This window comes from Cajanus cajan, chromosome 6 (assembly GCF_000230855.2).
Source record: "Cajanus cajan strain Asha chromosome 6, NIPB_CcT2T_4, whole genome shotgun sequence".
Classification (NCBI taxonomy): Eukaryota; Viridiplantae; Streptophyta; class Magnoliopsida; order Fabales; family Fabaceae; genus Cajanus; species Cajanus cajan.
This window is the reverse complement of record NC_138522.1, coordinates 65,051,369-65,070,495: the sequence shown is the minus strand read 5'-3', so window position 1 is coordinate 65,070,495 and position 19,127 is coordinate 65,051,369. Positions and strand designations below refer to the sequence as shown.

Here is a 19,127-nt window from a genome sequence, read left to right as displayed (position 1 = left end):
GAAAATAAAAAATAAACTCTTCTTTTCTTATTGTCTACGTTGTCCAACGATAATCCGCAATTATAAGTTGATAAAACCAAGATAAGAGTCTAACAAGTTATGTAATTCGCAATTATATATTCTTATATCATCCAATGGTTCTGTTTTGCGTGAACGGGTCAAGAAAAAATAATAGTATTGTTTAGAAAATTAAACTAGAAAGCGACGTAGCGAGAAGCTTGTTGTGTTGTTGAATGGGGAATGCTAAGTAATAACGGCTGATGTCTGTGTCTCTGTTCACGCTTCTGTCTCGTGGTCTCCCTCGTTACAATTCTCAAGAGAACAAAACCACATTAATCAAAGTAAATACAAACGAGATTGTCTTTATGGCATTCCAGCTACCCAACTTAAATGTTTTACTTGCACCATGTGATGTTAGATTCAATTTCTGATACATTTGTTGTTGCGTTACTTTCACTTCTCCCTCGGCCTTTGCTCATTCTTGCACTTAAGGATCCGTTACTTTTTAAATTGTTTTCTACAAAAATTCTGTTCAATAATCATGACAGCCGTTTCCCATAATACCCTTCAAATTATCCTCGTTGCTTTGGTTGCCTAGATTTCTCTGACGTGTCAGATTTTCTATTTGACGGTTCGCTTCTAATTAATTGTTCTCATCCTATGCACTATGTGTTTCCTGCTTCATCAATTTTCACACTTTGGTATTGATTTGGATTTGTGATGTGTTTTCTTTAGGTTCTGGGCTTGTGGGTCGTAGAGAATGAAGGGCCAGGTGGATTCCCCTGTTGGTGTTCTTGAGGACTATTTCAAGAGCTCGGAGTCAGAAATATGTTCTTCCAAAGAACCAAGTACTGTGGATTCTGGGTCTCAAGGTAAATCAAAACCTGGTTCTAAGTTGCATGCGTTTCTTCAATTGTTGAGAATCAAATCGGAGAAGCCAATGGCCACATTGCATCCTCTCAGTGTCCTCAAGCTCTCCAGAAGAATGAGCACTAGCATGAGCGAGACTATAATAAATGCAGATTCATCCTTGCACATGTCACCCTGGAAGATCTTCACTCACCATGAGATACAAATTGCTACCAATAACTTCGCCCAAGGTATGAATTGTTATCCAATCTAACATTGTTAAACTTATTATAAGATTATTGTCCATTATAATAACTACTCCATTTCTTATTGGTATCATAGAAAGTTCTGATTAGGACAATATAATGGAGGAGGATGACATAGTCTTCAACCAATTTTTACATTCAAATCCTGTTAATTATATTTTGTAGAAAATGTATATTATTTAGTGATTGATCGAGACTATCAATATCTTTTTATTTTGAATTATCTAATAATTTCTTGTAAATCATAGATCATAGAAATTAAACTCATTTTACACTGGGTGTTGCAGAAAATTTGATTGGAAAGGGTGGATATGCTGAGGTTTACAAAGGGTGTTTGCCAAATGGTCAGCTGGTAGCGATTAAACGGTTGACACGTGGAACAGAAAATGAAAGTACAGGGGACTTCTTATCAGAACTTGGGATAATGGCTCATGTAAACCACCCCAATACTGCAAAGTTAGTTGGCTATGGAGTGGAGGGAGGAATGTATTTAGTGCTTGAGTTGTCTGAAAAAGGGTGCTTAGCTTCGGTGCTCAATGGTAGGGTCTGTTTAACTTTGCTGTTGTGCCAATTTGTAGCCACGGTCATTTTTTTATTGTTCTTAATTTCTTCACTGTTGTTAGGTTCCAAGGAGAAACTACCGTGGTCTATTAGGCAGAAAATAGCATTAGGAACAGCTGAGGGTATATTGTATCTTCATGAAGGTTGTCAAAGAAGAATTATCCACAGGGATATAAAAGCAGCAAATATCTTGCTTAGTGAGGACTTTGAGCCTCAGGTATGGATATGACTTTGGATTCTTTTGTACACATTTGATTACATGAGCGATCACCACATATTCATGCTTTTTGGCATTTTTTTATGGTTCGTTAAGACAAACAATTTTTGGAAGATCCCCGAGTTGTTGTTAGGACAAATTATTAAATCTGTCTCTTTTCCCGTTTGTTAACAACCTCCAATGAATTGTACATTTCAACTATTTTTTTATTGCATGAGTACGTAATATTTTAAGCATTAATCAGAATTTGAACGTTGGGAATTTGTTTGGGCAGATTTGTGATTTCGGGCTAGCAAAATGGCTACCAGAGAATTGGACTCATCACACCGTTTCAAAAGTTGAAGGGACTTTTGGGTTTGTTTTGTTGTGACCCCTCTTAAATGATTATTACGTGTTGAACATTTTTTGTAACTTGCTAGTAACTCAAGTTTGAGTTATGATTGTCCCAGTTACCTTGCACCTGAATACTTGCTTCATGGGATACTGGATGAGAAAACAGACGTATTTGCTTTTGGTGTGGTGGTACTAGAATTAGTCACTGGACGAAGAGCACTTGATTATTCTCAACAAAGTCTTGTTTTGTGGGTATGTTGTGCAATTCAACTATAAAAAATAAAAATAAAAATGCGTGTTTGAACATCTAATTAATTATGATATATTGAAATATAATTATTTAATATTTCTAATACTTTTCTAGGCAAAACCTTTGCTGAAAAAGAATTATATTAGAGAGCTGATTGATCCTTCACTGGGCGATGACTTTGACTGTCGGCAGATTAAAATTATGCTATTGGCAGCTTCTTTATGCATTCAACAATCCTCTATTCGTCGTCCCTCTATGAAACAGGCACGTTCTCTTGTTCTTTTTAAATTTCAACAAAACTTAGTTTTCACCTTGAAATTTACCTTTTTCTTATTCTATTTATGACATATAGTTATTGCTTCACCTTGTGTTGTGTTTGTTTTAGTGAATGTTTGTGGCATATTGAATGTTGCATGATGCTTGTATTTTCCATTACGGTTTCTGTTTTTACCCTGGTGCAACCGTGCAAATTTACTGGTGGCAGATAATATGCCACTCTGATTGACTTTATTTAGTAATTTCAGTTTTATGGTTACTTTTACTTTTTTATAGTATTACCACGATTTTGGAGAATAAAATTGATTCTTGTATGCTATCTAAACACTATTAAATTGACTTCACATCAACATGATTTTATAGAGTTCATTATGGTTAAAATTGAGTTTGAATTAATATGATTTTTATTTCAATGACGAATATTAAAAAAGTGTTTAAATATTTTGAATCAAAATTCACTTAAGTATATTTTTATTTATAAGAATTATAAGTATGATAACAAAATCTGCATCTAAGTTTCTTTGCATACTTTTCTAATCAACCTAATAGTTAAGTTCATTTTAAGCATATGATTATCGAAATATATTTAATTGTCAATGTATACTTCTTTTAAAAGACAAAGACGGGTAAATGAAGGGAAAAAAAATAACAATTAAAAGTTTTAAATTAATTTTGTATGAAACAAAAGAAACTCCTTACAACTGACTAAAAAAAATTTCAATCCTACCATAATTTTATTTATTAATCAAACATAATAATTATTTAAGTCAAATCGTACTTGATTCAACTCACCAAAGTCTACAACGCTTTCATCATCAAACCCAATACACTTAAAATAAACTAAACCCTTGTAAAAAAAAAATAATAATTTAACCACAGGAACAGGGAACCCTTATTCAGGTCTCTGTCTGTTTAACTGTAAGAAAGTTCATGATTTGGCAATTGACCTATTGGTGCAGGTTGTACAGCTTTTGAATGGCAACCTTAGCTGCTTGAAGTTCACGACGAAATCTCAACTTCCATTCTTCCGAAAAGTCTTTCGAGAAGAACCCCTTGATTCTGATTTCTGATTAATTCAAAGGAACATAAATCATGGAGTGACAGCAACGCTACCTAAATTGTGATTAATCATGTATCTAATCCTTTTCAAGTCAAATATTTTTTCCGGAAAAGGAAAAAGGTATTTTTCCCATACATCATTGAAGGGATTGGAGTTTCTGCACATAGAAATTGCCCCTACTAAAATGAATATCCTGCAGAATACAAAGCACAAAAAAGCATGGCATTGTCTCACAAACGGTGTCTATGGTAGATTTTTGTAAAGAAGTCAAACACTTGAAAGAAAGAAATACTTTCTTTTCTCTCAATTCTCATCCACATTTTTTATCAGGGCAATTTTAATATCTTCTTAAAACCAAGTGTGATAAATTAAAAAGACTGTGAAAATCGAAAAGTTTATCTATAATTTTATTTTAAAGATATCAGATTTTTTAGTAAATAGATGTATCATTTACCAGATTGATTTCAAAGAAACATCTTTAGGTGAAAAAATAAGTCATATTAAAAGAAGAAAAAAGAAAAGAAAAGTGAACTCGCACCCTTTAATTTTGTTGCTAAGTGAACGCTCACCTTAATCTTTGAAAATACAAGTGTCAATCATTTTGATTTCTGAGTTCATAAAATTATTATTTTAATAATTAATTTAGTAAAATAACATTTACTTACACCTTTTATCATATTTTTCAAAATATTAAAATAAATATAATGACCTAATTTCTATATTTTATAATTCAACAATAACAGTAAAAAAACATAATTATTATAATTTAGGATTATTGTACTAACGATTCATATATATATATATATATGTATGTATGTATAGGAGATTTTATCAATAATTAAGATAATAAAATAATTCTTTTTATGAGATTATAACTATAACTATATAAGCATATAAATATAGTAATTCAAAGCATAAACTTACGTTGTTAATCAAGTAACACCAAAAAATAGCTACTCTAAGGTAGGACCAAAAGAACTTTGTCATCCTCCAACATGACCCTTTACACATACTCCTCTTCCAACTTATCCTTGTACCACTTTCATACCAAGTATGATCATTGTAGTTCAATCACAAAAAAATATGCAAAGACAAGCTTACAAAAAATAACATAACAAGTACAAAAGTGATGTACAACCATACTATCAACATCAACATATCCACTTTTATAATCAACACAACATTCTAATTTATAATTCTTATTCATACCCTAAACCCCAATATATAAATTGTGTCATACAACAACTCATACATGTGTAGATCACAACATATCAACACTACAATATATGCATAATATAATAATTATCTGCATCACACATTTCAATTAAGAGATCTTTTACAACGTAGGTTAATTGTTTAAGTGGCTTGACCCTATTGAACCAACTTAACAACATGATTTTTTGGGCTTGCTAGATCAACAACAAATTTGGATAAAAATCCACAACACATGATTTCTTAGATTTTTCCACTTAAACCAGGAAAGTCCAATATTCCTATCAAGATTGGGACAACTTAGGTGTGAGTTTACCAAAACCTTAGCATGCATAATTAAACTTATTATTAAATTAGCCCATCAAGTATCCTCCAAATATAGTGCCCTTTCCAGTACTTAGTTAGGGATTTTGGCTTCGACCTTGTACCTTACTAGGTTTGGTCACTTTATACACATATGACTTGACCTTACTCCCATGTGGATTTGCATTTGATTGCTTATAATCAGTATAACTTGACCTAACCTTTATGCTATTTTATACTAATTGCTTTATAATCAGTATGGTTTAACCTGACCCCCCATATTGTATCAACTAAGGACCTAGAGGAGATTCAATATTTTACTTCAAGAGTCAATTTCTCATGAAGGATTTTTTAACAACCATACTTGTAGAGCACCATAACACCATATTCGCATAATGAGATATTCATATTTTAAAACAATTATACTTTTTTCTAGTCTTAAGTCAATCAACACAACTCAACACCATGTCTTAAGCATTCTTAGCACTACTGCTTTCAACACTACACAACATACATATTACTACATTTTCAATTCTCATCAACTTGAATCTTTAAGCAATTTAAATATCAACAATCATCATCCTAAATCAATAATTAATGAACTAGAATCATACAACATGTGAGAAATTCAACTTATCAAATACATGTTCAACACTTAGCTAAAATAACAAATCATTTATCATTCAGTAACTGAAGCTCGACACTACTCTTTTAGCACTAGTGTCATTGAGGTAGAGAGTCTTTAGCTCACCCACGCTTGGTGTCAAACTACTTGTGTTTGGGGTGAATAAGGTACAGAGATCTTGTGTCAATCACACTTGGCGTGGCCAAACCCATGTTCGACCTCATTTAGGCAAAAAGTTTTTGTCTAACTCACACTTGACGTCACAACACTGACGCCCAATGTTGTCTAGGTAGAGAGTTTTTCTCTTGATCATGCTTGATGCTATTCAATTGGGGTCTGGTATTACCAAGTCAGAGAACTCCAAGGGCATTTATGTCTAGCATCCCTTAACCCATGTTTAATATGACCAAGTTAGAGAGCTCTTATGTAACTCACACCCTATGTTACCAATTCTGCGCTCGACATCAATGAGGTAAAAAGCCTCTGGGTTGCATCACACTCAACACCTTGAAATTGCATAAATCTAGCGAAAAGCCTCTAACCATTAATTTTGCACTCCTTCAATGCACTAAAACTCTTAAGAGCCAAAATCCACTCCTTAATTCAATTACAACACATCCACCAATGTGCATAATTCAAGCAATGATCTAGGTAGAAATCAACAAGAACAACACAAAAATAAACAAGTAATAAGCTTTCGTTACCTCTGAATCAAACAGAAAAGAATGAGAAAAAAAAAGATGGTGTTTTTCTAGCCAACATCGCACAAACATAACCACTACTTGTTAAGTCTCAATTATACATCTTTTTGAATGAGAATTATTGTACAACTCTACTCATTCTTAGCACCATTGCAATATAATTGTTCCCTTTTTGACTCATCTTTTGTGCAGATATAGCTAACCCATTTTAGCTAACAATACCTTAATACACCTCATTTTTTGTGCAGGTATTGAGCTAGAGATTTGAGGATTGAAGATCTTTTGGATTGGAAACATAAGGAGCCAAGGAGCAGAGCAGAGTGGCTGCGCCGGGCGCAAGATGACGCCGCGCCGGGCTTGATAAGAACAGAGCAGTGGGCTTCTGGAAGTCATACATGCGCCGGGCGCGAGACTCCACCACGCCGGGCGTGATCGAGGCAGAGAGTACCTCAATACTCTCTGGAACGAATTGCGCCGGGCCTAATAGAGAATTGCGTCGGGCTTGATCTAAGGCAGAGAATGCTTGAAAGCCTCTGGAAGACACTGCGCCGGGCGTAAAAGTAATTGCGCCGGGCTTATAACGAGGCAGAAAGTGCTCAGAAGACTCTGAGCCGGGCGCGAAGACTTAGGCGCCGGGCGCGAAACCCTAATCTGACATCCCAGGCTCGTATTTGAAGCCATTTTCGAGGGTTTCTCCCTCATTCACACATTGGGCGCGTTTTGGGAGCTGTGGAAGGGATTCCCGGAGCTTGGAGCCGTTCGTGTGTGGGTCTTTCCTTCGGTTCTTCATTTCTCCCTTCATCTCTATTTTGTATTTACCCTCTTTGTTGAGTGGTTTCACCCATTTTTGTGGGGTTAGATGTAACCAACGAATTCTATTGTAATCCTTACGGTTTTTATGATATATATACATGTTGTTTCATTCATTGTTGTTTATGTTTCTATTCTTAATGCTTGCTTTGGATTTAATCTCATTGCATGATATAGGTTCCATTGGGTATTGGAAAATAACCCTTGAAACTAGCTCTGAAACAAATGCCTAGTGGGAAATGTATCTAGGAATGGAGCTTAGCCCATTAGTAGTCTTAAACCCTAGCCCGTAATGCGGATGTAGATATTGGGTACTCAAGGGATTGATATTCAATATCCACATCTAGGCTCTTGCTCTAAGGGATTAGGTTTGAGTAAACTATTGGGTTGACTAAGCAATGAATTTAACAAGAGATTAAGGATTCATTAGTTTGACGTTTGGTGAAATCTGACCCCACAATCTCACAAAACCATAAAATCATTTCTACCCTTTCCACTCACAAACCAATATTTATTTACAACTTTCATTCCAATAGTCTTAACCTTGAATTCACATGACAAATTATGAAATTGGAATTATTTTTTTAGTCACGAATAGTCAATAAATGCTTATTTTACCTTTGAATCCCTGTGGATATGATATTTTTACTACTTGAACGGCTGGTATACTTGCCGTGTTTGAGACCATTGATAGAATTAAACTAAATTTCAATTATAACAAAAGTACTTCAACGGAAATCTCAACAAGTTTTTGGCGCCGTTGCCGGGGATTAGCAAGGCAATTTAGTATTTATAGCTATTTGTGACTTGTTCCTTTACTTTTATTGCTAATTTCTATTTCAGCAACTAATTCTTTGGGCTGACTTGTGCACTCTAGTCTTTGGTTTCCTCTTGTATGCAAGGTACTATCCGAACCAGAGGTACTGTTTCTTCTGAGCCATTGTTGAACGATCCTGAGATTGAACGCACGGCAAGGAGGAATAATAGCAACAGGAGGAGAAGGAGGACTAGAGCAAATCCAGTTAGCCAACCAACCATTCAGTTTCCTGAGGCTTTTGTTTCTGACATTCCTGAGTTCACTATGGAAGGTGAAGATGGTACTCACGATAACAATCAAAACCGGAGGCGCACTATAGGTGATACTTTCACCTACACTAGCCCGAGGGAGTTCTCAAGCATTGTGAGGCCTACAATGAACGACAGACTAGCAGAAATGAAGCCTGCACTGCTACAGCTTATCAGTTCTCATCAATTTTCTGGCCTGGATCATGAAGACCCACACACTCATCTCTACACTTTTTATGAGTTGTGTGGTTCAGTTGGAGTTTCTGGGACTGATGAAGAGGCACTTTTCATGAGGTTGTTTCCATTTTCTCTGAATGGGAAGGCTAAGGCTTGGCTTCATTCTCAGCCAAACCAAAGCCTGACAACTTGGAGGGATGTGGAGACCAAATTCTTAGCCAGGTTCTTTCCCCCATCCAAGAACACTGAGGCCAGAACTGCTATTGCTACTTTTGCTCAAGGTGCGGATGAGCCACTATGTGAAGCATGGGAGAGGTACAAATCATTGTTGAGGAGGTGCCCTAATCATGGTTTTGAGGTGGAGCTTCAAGTTCAAACTTTCTGTAATGGGTTACAACCTCAAACCAAGATGATATTGGATGCTTCTTTTGGAGGGTCAGTCATGTTCAGAACTGCTGAAGAAGCTATCACAATCATTGAGTCCATGGCTTCCACAGACTTCAGGAGCTAGCATGGTAGAAGCTCTTCAACCAAGAGAGGAGTTTTGGAGTTGAGTACTCAAGATGCGGTGTTAGCTCAAAACAAGATACTTTCCCAACAAATTGAAGCTTTGAATCAACAGATGGCCAAGCTTCCTCAACAACTTCAAGCTATGCACTCTAATGCTCCTCCTATGCAACAAGTGATGGCATGTGATTTTTGTGGAGGTGACCACCCTAATGGTTATTGTGCCGGATCTTCTAATTCCCAAGGTGCAGAAGTGAATTACATGGGGAATCAAGGGCGACAAAATTTCTCTCAACACCCCTATCCGCAAAATTCAAATCAGGGGTGGAGAAATAACTATGGTGGAAACAAACCAGACATGAATGCTTCATCAAGTAGCAGGCCTCCACATCAACACCAACACCCACCTTTGTATGAGAGAACCACCAAGTTGGAAGACACATTGCAACAATTCATGCAACTGTCTATGTCCAACCAAAAGAACACTGATGCTTCAATTAAAAATTTGGAGATACAGGTGGGGCAAATAGCAAAGCAGCTAGCAGAGCAGCATAAAGGTTCTTTCTCAGCCAACACTGAGCAAAACCCGAAGGGGCACTTGAATGTAGTATCTACAAGGAGTGGTCGGGAGTTTGTGGTGAAGGAGAGTGAGAAGAATGATGAGAGCAAGGAGAAAAATGACACAGGCGAAGATGATGATGCTAGTGTTGATGAAGAGATCATCTTGGAGGGCCCAGGAGTGTGGAGAAGGAGTGGAGGAAGTGAGTCGGTTGTAGAGAATAAAGAAAAAATTGAAAATGACAAAAAGAAGGAGAAAGAAAAAGAACTTGAAAAAGAGAAAGAAGGAATCAGTAGAGAAAAGAATAAAGCGCCCATGGAGGAGAGGAGTATTGTGAAGGTGCCACCCACCAAGAGCTTACCGTATCCTCATGCACCTTCAAGAAGGGATAAGGAGAGGCAATATGCTCGGTTCTTGGAGATTTTCAAGACCCTGCAAATTAACATTCCGTTCTCCGAGGCATTAGAGCAAATGCCTACATATGCCAAGTTCATGAAAGAGCTCCTCACCAAGAAGAGAAAGTATTTTGAAGAGGAGATCATTACATTGGAGGCGGGGTGTAGTGCCATTATTCAGAAGATGTTGCCAACAAAATCCAAGGACCCTGGTAGCTTCACTCTTCCAGTCACTATTGGGAGTTTAGCTATTGGGAAGGCTTTGCTTGATTTGGGGGCTAGCATCAATCTCATGCCCTTATCTATGCTTCAGAGGATTGGCGATTTGGAGGTGAAGCCTACTCGCATGACTTTGCAGTTGGCGGATCGATCTGTGAAGTATCCTCATGGCATTGTGGAGGATGTTCTGGTGAAGGTGGACCGTTTCTTATTTCCCGCTGATTTCGTGGTGATGGATATTGAAGAGGACATTGATGTACCTCTCATTCTTGGCCGACCATTCATGAAGACTGCAAGAGTTCTAATTGATGTGGATGATGGGAAGCTTAAGGTGAGAGTGAATGATGAAGAGGTTAATTTTGATGTGTTTGATGCCATGCACTACCCCAAGGACAAGAGCAGTTGCTTCCGGGTTGATGTCATTGATGGACTTGTTGAAGATTCCAGGAAGCATATCTCTTTCACTAACTCTTTGGAAAAAGTCTTAGTCAATATGGTTGAATACCTCCATGAAGAAGAAGATAGAGAGGTTGAGGCATGTCTTATGAGCCTTGACTCATATAAGGAGGTGACACCGGACTCAGTGCACATGGAAGATTCGAAGGAGGATGGGGAGGTGATTACCCCGAAGCTTGAGTTGAAAATACTCCCTTCTCATCTAAAGTATGTGTTTCTAGAAGAAGGTGGAAGCAAGCCGGTTATCATAAGTAGCTCCTTATCCACATTGGAGGAGGAGAAACTTGTGAGAGTTCTGAAGTTCTATCAAGGGGCAATTGGTTGGTCTATTTCTGATCTCAAGGGAATTAGCCCAGCCTATTGCATGCATAAGATATTTATGGAGGATGAGTACAAGCCGGTTGCTCAACCACAGAGGAGGCTTAATCCTGTGATGAAAGAGGTGGTGAAGAAGGAAGTGATTAAGCTGTTGGATGCCGGCATGATCTACCCTATTTCTGATAGTGCATGGGTGAGCCCTGTGCAAGTAGTTCCAAAGAAGGGTGGCATGACGGTGGTTCAGAATGAGAAGAATGAGCTGATTCCTTCTAGGACGGTCACGGGGTGGAGAATGTGTATTGATTATAGGAAGCTCAATAAGGCTACCAGGAAGGATCATTTTCCACTCCCATTCATGGATCAGATGCTTGAGAGATTAGCTGGTCAAGCTTATTATTGCTTTCTTGATGGGTATTCAGGTTACAACCATATTGTGGTGGATCCGGAAGATCAGGAGAAGACCGCTTTCACTTGTCCTTTTGGTGTCTTTGCTTATCGGTTGGACTGTGCAATGCTCCTGCAACATTTCAACGATGCATGCTAGCTATATTCTCCGACTTGGTGGAGAAGAGCATTGAGGTCTTCATGGACGATTTCTCCGTGTTCGGGTCTTCATTTGACGAGTGCCTGACCAATCTTGAAGTGGTGCTTAGAAGATGCTTGGAGACCAACCTTATACTCAACTGGGAAAAATGCCATTTCATGGTGACCGAGGGGATAGTTCTGGGGCACAAGATCTCTCACAAGGGCATTGAAGTTGACCCAGCCAAAGTGGAGGTAATAGAAAAACTTCCTCCACCCATCAATGTCAAAGGTATTAGGAGTTTCTTAGGGCATGCTGGCTTTTACAGGCGCTTTATAAAAGATTTTTCAATGATAGCCAAACCCCTGAGCAATCTCCTAAACAAAGACACTCCTTTTTGTTTTAATGCTTCTTGTATGAGGGCTTTTGAAGCTTTGAAGGCTAGACTCACCTCTGCACCCATAATCACTGCACCAGATTGGAAATTGGATTTTGAACTCATGTGTGATGCTAGTGATTATGCGGTTGGGGCAGTCTTAGGCCAAAGAAGGACCAAAATTTTTCATGCCATTCACTATGCTAGCAAGGTTTTAAATGAGGCACAAATCAATTATGCCACTACTGAAAAAGAGTTGCTAGCCATAGTGTTTGCATTGGAAAAGTTTCGGTCCTATTTGATTGGTTCCAAAGTGGTTGTGTTCACAGATCATGCAGCCATTAAGTACTTACTCACCAAACCGGATTCCAAGCCAAGACTCATTAGGTGGATTCTTCTGCTTCAAGAGTTTGATTTGGAGATAAGAGATAAGAGTGGCAAGGAGAATCTGGTTGCTGATCACCTCTCAAGGCTCATAAATGATGAGGTGACCCTGAAGGAGAGGGAGATCTTGGAGGAGTTTCCTGATGAGAAGCTGTTCATGGTGCGAGAGCGACCCTGGTTTGCTGACCTGGCAAACTTCAAGGCAGCTGGAGTAATCCCTGAAGATTTCACATGGCACCAGAAAAAGAAGTTCCTTCGTGATGCTACCTACTACGTGTGGGATGACCCTCACTTGTTCAAGATTGGTGCAGATGGCCTATTGAGGAGGTGTGTCTCAAGAGAGGAGGCCAAGAGTATTTTGTGGCACTGTCACAACTCCCCCTATGGAGGTCATTTCAATGGAGAGAGGACAGCTGCCAAGGTGCTTCAATCTGGATTTTACTGGCCAACACTCTTCAAAGATGCCCACAGTCACGCCAAGCAGTGTGACAGTTGTCAGAGGGCCGGAGGAATCACAAGGAAGCATGAGATGCCCTTACAGAACATGCAGGAAGTTGAGGTGTTTGATTGCTGGGGCATAGATTTTGTTGGTCCACTGCCTTCGTCCTTCACAAATGAGTATATTCTTGTGGCGGTGGACTATGTCTCAAAATGGGTTGAAGCCATTGCTACATCCAAGGCGGATGGCAAAACAGTGGTTAAGTTCCTCAAGAAGCACATATTCAGCAGATTTGGCACCCCCAGGGTACTTATCAGTGATGGAGGTTCACACTTCTGTAATGCTCAGTTGGAAAGGGCTCTAGAACATTATGGAGTCCATCATAAGGTTGCCACCGCCTATCACCCTCAAACCAATGGGCAAGCTGAGGTCTCTAACAGAGAGATCAAGAGGATTCTGGAGAAGACTGTTTCAGCTTCAAGGAAGGACTGGTCTACAAAGCTTGATGAAGCTCTATGGGCTTATAGAACCGCCTTCAAGTCTCCAATTGGTCTCACTCCATTTCAGTTGGTGTATGGAAAAGCTTGCCATCTTCCTGTGGAACTGGAGCACAAAGCTTATTGGGCTTTGAAGCTGTTGAATTTTGATCCTCTCAGCACCGGTGAGAAGCGGAAGCTGGAGCTGCATGCTCTTGATGAATTGAGGCTCCAGGCCTATGAATCATCTAAGCTCTACAAGGAGAAGGTCAAAAGCTATCATGACAAGAAAATTCTGAAGAGAGAGTTCAGGGCAGGCCAGTCAGTGCTTCTGTTCAATTCCAGGCTCAAACTCTTTCCTGGAAAACTGAGATCAAAGTGGTCTGGCCCTTTCAGAGTTAAGGAGGTGAAACCCTATGGTGCCATAGAAATTGAAGATCTTGAGGCACAAAGAAGTTGGGTTGTGAATGGACAGCAGTTGAAACCCTACTTGGGTGAAGAAGTCGAAAGACTTTGCTGTATCCTTTCTTTTAGAGACCCTTGAGGTCTCTTCTTGTCAGGCTCGGGACAGTAAACAAGCGCTTCCTGGGAGGCAACCCAGAGATCTGAACTTTGTTTTTATGTGTTTTGCAATTACTTGTTGTTTTTAATTTTGATTGTTTATTGTTGTGTTATAATTGTATGCTATACTTGTTCTAGAACTTGTTTTGTGGTTGTTTATGTTCTGTAATATGTATGTGTATTGTGTTGTTTGTATCTAGTATTATTTGTTTTAAGTGTGTGAATCATGCTTGAGTGGATAGATTTAAGTTGATTATGTGAGGAGTGTGAGGAGTGGAAAATCTAGGTGAAAGCTTCAGAGTTAATCACGCCGGGCTTGTCTTATCCACGCCCAGCGCACCTAGAGTAATTTGGTCTCTGTCAAGACACACGCCGGGCTCAATTTATTTTGCGCCCGGCCCGGACTTCATTGTGGCACTGGAACGACCAAGCCCGGCGCATTTATTGGCGTGCCGGGCGCATTAATAGTTAGGTGCTCCAGGGGGTAGGCAGGTCCGGCGCGCGTAGCGCATTCACCACTGGAAGGTCTGAGCATTAATTGCGCCGGGCTTACCATCTGCCATGCCCGGCGCATTAAATTTTGGCACGTAGTAACCCTAATTGCGCCGGGCGCAGAACGGCACCGCCCGGCATCATACCAGATTAGGCCAACCTTTGGTATTCTACTGATACCAAGCCCGTCGCGACAATTTAGTGCGCCCGGCGTGACGGTTCAGATGCCCAATAACCTCCCTCCATTTCAAACAGAACCTCCCACTTCTCCCACTTTCTCTCCACTCTCACGCCCCACTTCTCCCACTTTCTCACTCTCACGCCTCCTCCTCTTCCATCTCATTCTCCGTCTTCCTCTCCCAAGGGCACGTTCGATTCACGCTCTACATCTCAAGGGCACGTCTAGGCTTAGTTTCTTCGCCTTCTTCATTCTCTACTCCACTCAAGTATGTCCTTTTTTTTCTTCCTTTTCATTTTCTTTCGTTCCTTTTGGTTTTTCTGTCTTGTTTTGTAGCTTGTTCTTTCTGTTTTTGGTTTTTGGGGTCCTAAGGTTTCTGTTGACCCACATTGGGGGTTTAGGGCTAGAATGTTGTCATATGTGTAACCCCTGGGTGCATGACCGCCAGGCGCACCGAACCATGCCTGGCACAAAACGAGTTAAATTTTCCGTTTGAATTCAAGCCCTGCGCATGAAATCCTATGCCCGGCGCCCTCTGTTTTGCAATTTTATTTCTTCTGTGGTGCGCCTGGCGCAATTCTGTTTTGCGCCCGGCACGTGAGTCTCCAGAGAGATATTATGTTGTCTCACGCCTGGCGCAAATTTGAGTTGCGCCTGGCGCGAGTATTTCCAGAGAGTTTCTACACTCCCTGCGCCAGGCGAATGAAATCCTATGCCCGGCGCAAATCACATCTGGACCCTTCTTTTCACTGTTTTTAGCTTCTTTTTAGGGTTTAGTTTCAGTCTAGGGCTAGTTTCCTTTTCAGTAAATTGCACTGGTCATCCTTATATGTTTTATGCTCATGTCTGTCTGCTTGGGATTTCTGTTGTGTATTTTCTACAGATGGCTTCCTCCAGTAAGCGCCCTCGTGCAGGGAAATCGGGTCAGCCCTCGCGCCGGCCGAGTCGACCCTATTCCAACCTCTTTCTGACAGAACGCAATGAGAAGCATTTCGAGGTCACTAGTGCTCGGAAATTTATACTGGAGAGGCGGGTCGAGCTGGAGCCAAATGAGGCTCCCGAGTTTCAAGCTGAACTGCGCAGGCGCCGATGGGAAAAGCTCGGTTCCTATCCACTTCCGGCTAACATAGCTGTGGTCAAAGAGTTCTACACTAATGCTCTGAGACAGGAGGGCCTTGCCCCATTCACTAGCTATGTTAGGGGTGTGCATGTCCCCTTTGACGCTCGGACGATCAATGAATTTTTGGGGACTACACTGAGGGACGATGAGCAGAATGAGTACGGCAACTACAGCCACACTACGATGGATCCTGATGTGGTTGAGGCTGCCATATGTATGGCAGGACGTGGGTTCCACAGGAACCGAGCTCAGCAACCTCTGCACGTGAAACGCAGGGATCTTCTACTGGTGGTTAGAATTTGGTCAGCTTTGGTGCATGCTAACATTCTCCCGTGCTCCCACGTTTCTGACCTGCACTGGACCCGGTCCATGCTTATGTACTGTATCATGACTCAGAGGACCGTGGATCTGGGGGGCATTATTTGCATGGAGATCGCTGGCTGCGCCAACTCCGCACCTGGCTCAGCACTAGGACATCCATCCCTCATCACCCAGTTGTGTCAGCTTGCCGGTGTGGATGTCCACTCACCGCCTTTTGAGGGTCCTGGCAGGGCCATTGACAGCAGATACATCTCTGCCTATTGCCAGGACCGCGCTCCACCAGCAGTCCCTGCCCCCGAGCCTATTCATGCTGCTAGGCCCCAGGAGGACGTGCATATGGATGATGCTGCTGTCCCAGACCCTCCCCTCACTATCCATCAGCGTTTTGACGCCTTGGAGGGTCGCATGACCACATTCATGCAGCGCCAGGAGGACCGCCTTGATACTTTTATGCAGAGGCACGAGGGCCAAATGGAGTCTCTCCACCGTGGACAGACCTTCATGTTTGATGCATTCAGGAGTTTCACGCTGCACTCTGCCCCTGATTACCAATTCCCCACCACCGCTGATTACCATTCTTACACGGGGTGGCCTGGGGACCAGGCCTCTTTCTTTGGGGGGGTGGAGCTGTCGAGGATGCTGGTGTTGCTGCTGCTGCTGAGGAGGGTGGAGCTGACCCCGGACATGATGATGACCAGGCCCCATGATGGATACGGAAGGAGCTTGACTTAGCTACTTTTTATTGTTTTTCTTGTCATTTATGTTTTAGTCTTTCCATTTCAGTGTTGTACTATTCATGTTCCAGAACTCTATTTTATATATCTATTTCTTTTTGGTGATTACTTTGTTGGTTCTTTTTGTGAATATTCTGCTTTAGCATGGTTTTTAATCTTGTTGATACTTGCTTTGCTTGTGGTTGATTCTGGATTGTAGTTTGCTTGATGTTCATAGTGTTTGTACCCTAGACATTTTCAAGTCACATTAGATCTTTAGTTCATGACCAATTGCATACGGGTTTCAATGTTGATCATAGAACTGAGCTGAGTTTGATAATTTGTGGATGAATAGCCGGGTGAGGTTTGAGCCTAAACACTAATGAGTGAACTACGCTTATGTTGCATGATAGACTTTGCTTGAGTTTCCCTGGTGGTTTACTTATGTGTGTATTTAGGTGATCAAGGCATTCATATTGTTCCTTATTTTGTTAACCTCCTAAGCCAAAAAGCCATTTTCACTTCTCACTTGACTCATACTTTCCTAAGCCCAAACACCACACCTTCTACTTCTCCCAAACCAGGAAAAATTAACCATAACCGTTGCTTTGGTTAAGAGAGCAAATTGATGACATCAAATAAGTTTGGGGGAGTTGTTAAATGGGAAATTTTGGGGAAAAAGGAAGTATGTGATCAGCCATTAAAATTAAAAAAAAAAAAATAAAAAAAAAAAAAAAAAAATAAAGCAAAACAAAAAACAAAAATATTAAGATGCAAAAGTGTAAATATGTATCTCATAAAGGCAAATGGCTTGGATCCGAGAAAGGGCATGTGTGCTAAATTGTTGTATTGGGGTATGGAGAAGGATATCATTGTAAAAATTCCAATTGCTCTCTTAAGCCATAGCACCTGCAATCCTTGAAAAACCATAAAACTGATAATGCTTGACCCTGCTTGACCCAGAATTGCCCTAATAAAGACCTTGTGATAAGTGCCTGCATTTGTTTTACCACTGGTTTCATTTGGAAACGAAGAGCAAAGTTGAATCATGTGGCGTGAGTAGTAGATATGAGAGAAACACTCACCCTAATACACTAGTGTGCATAGAGAGAAACACTTTCCTAGTGAGGATGTATACACAGATAGTCATTACTCTTCTCAGCTCTTTGATCTCTTTTGAAACCTTTGTTTGCACCTTATCATGTTCCATTGCAACAATTGTGACTGAAAGTTCATCTGAGGTTCATGCTTGCGAAAGGAAAATACAAGTGAACTAGGATATAGAATTTGACACACTTGAATTGCTTATTATCTGCTAGATTAATTACCTTTTACTTGAGGACAAGCAAGGTTCTAAGTTTGGGGGAGTTGTTAAGTCTCAATTATACATCTTTTTGAATGAGAATTATTGTACAACTCTACTCATTCTTAGCACCATTGCAATATAATTGTTCCCTTTTTTACTCATCTTTTGTGCAGATATAGCTAACCCATTTTAGCTAACAATACCTTAATACACCTCATTTTTTGTGCAGGTATTGAGCTAGAGATTTGAGGATTGAAGATCTTTTGGATTGGAAACATAAGGAGCCAAGGAGCATAGCAGAGTGGCTGCGCCGGGCGCAAGATGACGCCGCGCCGGGCTTGATAAGAACAGAGCAGTGGGCTTCTGGAAGTCATACATGCGCCGGGCGCGAGACTCCACCACGCCGGGCGTGATCGAGGCAGAGAGTACCTCAATACTCTCTGGAACGAATTGCGTCGGGCCTAATAGAGAATTGCGCCGGGCTTGATCTAAGGCAGAGAATGCTTGAAAGCCTCTGGAAGACACTGCGCCGGGCGTAAAAGTAATTGCGCCGGGCTTATAACGAGGCAGAAAGTGCTCAGAAGACTCTGAGCCGGGCGCGAAGACTTAGGCGCCGGGCGCGAAACCCTAATCTGACATCCCAGGCTCGTATTTGAAGCCATTTTCGAGGGTTTCTCCCTCATTCACACATTGGGCGCGTTTTGGGAGCTGTGGAAGGGATTCCCGGAGCTTGGAGCCGTTCGTGTGTGGGTCTTTCCTTCGGTTCTTCATTTCTCCCTTCATCTCTATTTTGTATTTACCCTCTTTGTTGAGTGGTTTCACCCATTTTTGTGGGGTTAGATGTAACCAACGAATTCTATTGTAATCCTTACGGTTTTTATGATATATATACATGTTGTTTCATTCATTGTTGTTTATGTTTCTATTCTTAATGCTTGCTTTGGATTTAATCTCATTGCATGATATAGGTTCCATTGGGTATTGGAAAATAACCCTTGAAACTAGCTCTGAAACAAATGCCTAGTGGGAAATGTATCTAGGAATGGAGCTTAGCCCATTAGTAGTCTTAAACCCTAGCC

The 19,127-nt window shown here is 40.5% G+C and overlaps 1 protein-coding gene and 1 non-coding gene across 8 annotated transcripts; one reads left to right on the top strand and one right to left on the bottom strand.

The window, feature by feature from the left end:
- Window positions 1-183: 183 nt before the first annotated feature.
- On the top strand, window positions 184-7,534 carry LOC109797274 (Protein kinase family protein). 7 transcript variants are annotated; one of them, XM_029270976.2, is made up of 9 exons: window positions 184-341; window positions 736-872; window positions 964-1,100; window positions 1,403-1,654; window positions 1,739-1,893; window positions 2,168-2,247; window positions 2,343-2,478; window positions 2,591-2,740; window positions 3,712-4,119. In XM_029270976.2, the coding sequence occupies exons 2-9, from the start codon at window positions 829-831 to the stop codon at window positions 3,820-3,822; spliced, it is 1,065 nt and encodes a 354-aa protein (XP_029126809.1). In that variant the 5' UTR covers window positions 184-341; window positions 736-828; the 3' UTR covers window positions 3,823-4,119. The 7 variants fall into 7 exon arrangements, with proteins under 7 accessions (XP_029126809.1, XP_020212847.1, XP_082915474.1 ...); XM_029270975.2 differs by lacking the exon at window positions 184-341 and adding an exon at window positions 359-631; XM_020357258.3 differs by having other exon boundaries at window positions 736-1,100.
- A 1,419-nt stretch (window positions 7,535-8,953) lies between these two features.
- On the bottom strand, window positions 8,954-9,059 carry LOC145949429 (small nucleolar RNA R71). The gene has a single exon (XR_014427637.1). It is a non-coding gene; the product is annotated as a small nucleolar RNA R71 (small nucleolar RNA).
- Between the last annotated feature and the right edge of the window lie 10,068 nt (window positions 9,060-19,127).

What these genes read in the sequence shown, in the direction of transcription:
- LOC109797274 (XM_020357258.3), top strand. Translation starts at nt 761, where the DNA reads ATGAAGGGCCAGGTGGATTCCCCTGTTGGTGTTCTTGAGGACTATTTC. An exon ending in GTGAGGACTTTGAGCCTCAG is followed by an intron (nt 1,894 to 2,167) that starts GTATGGATATGA and finishes TTGTTTGGGCAG; the next exon opens with ATTTGTGATTTCGGGCTAGC. An exon ending in AAAGTTGAAGGGACTTTTGG is followed by an intron (nt 2,248 to 2,342) that starts GTTTGTTTTGTT and finishes TGATTGTCCCAG; the next exon opens with TTACCTTGCACCTGAATACT.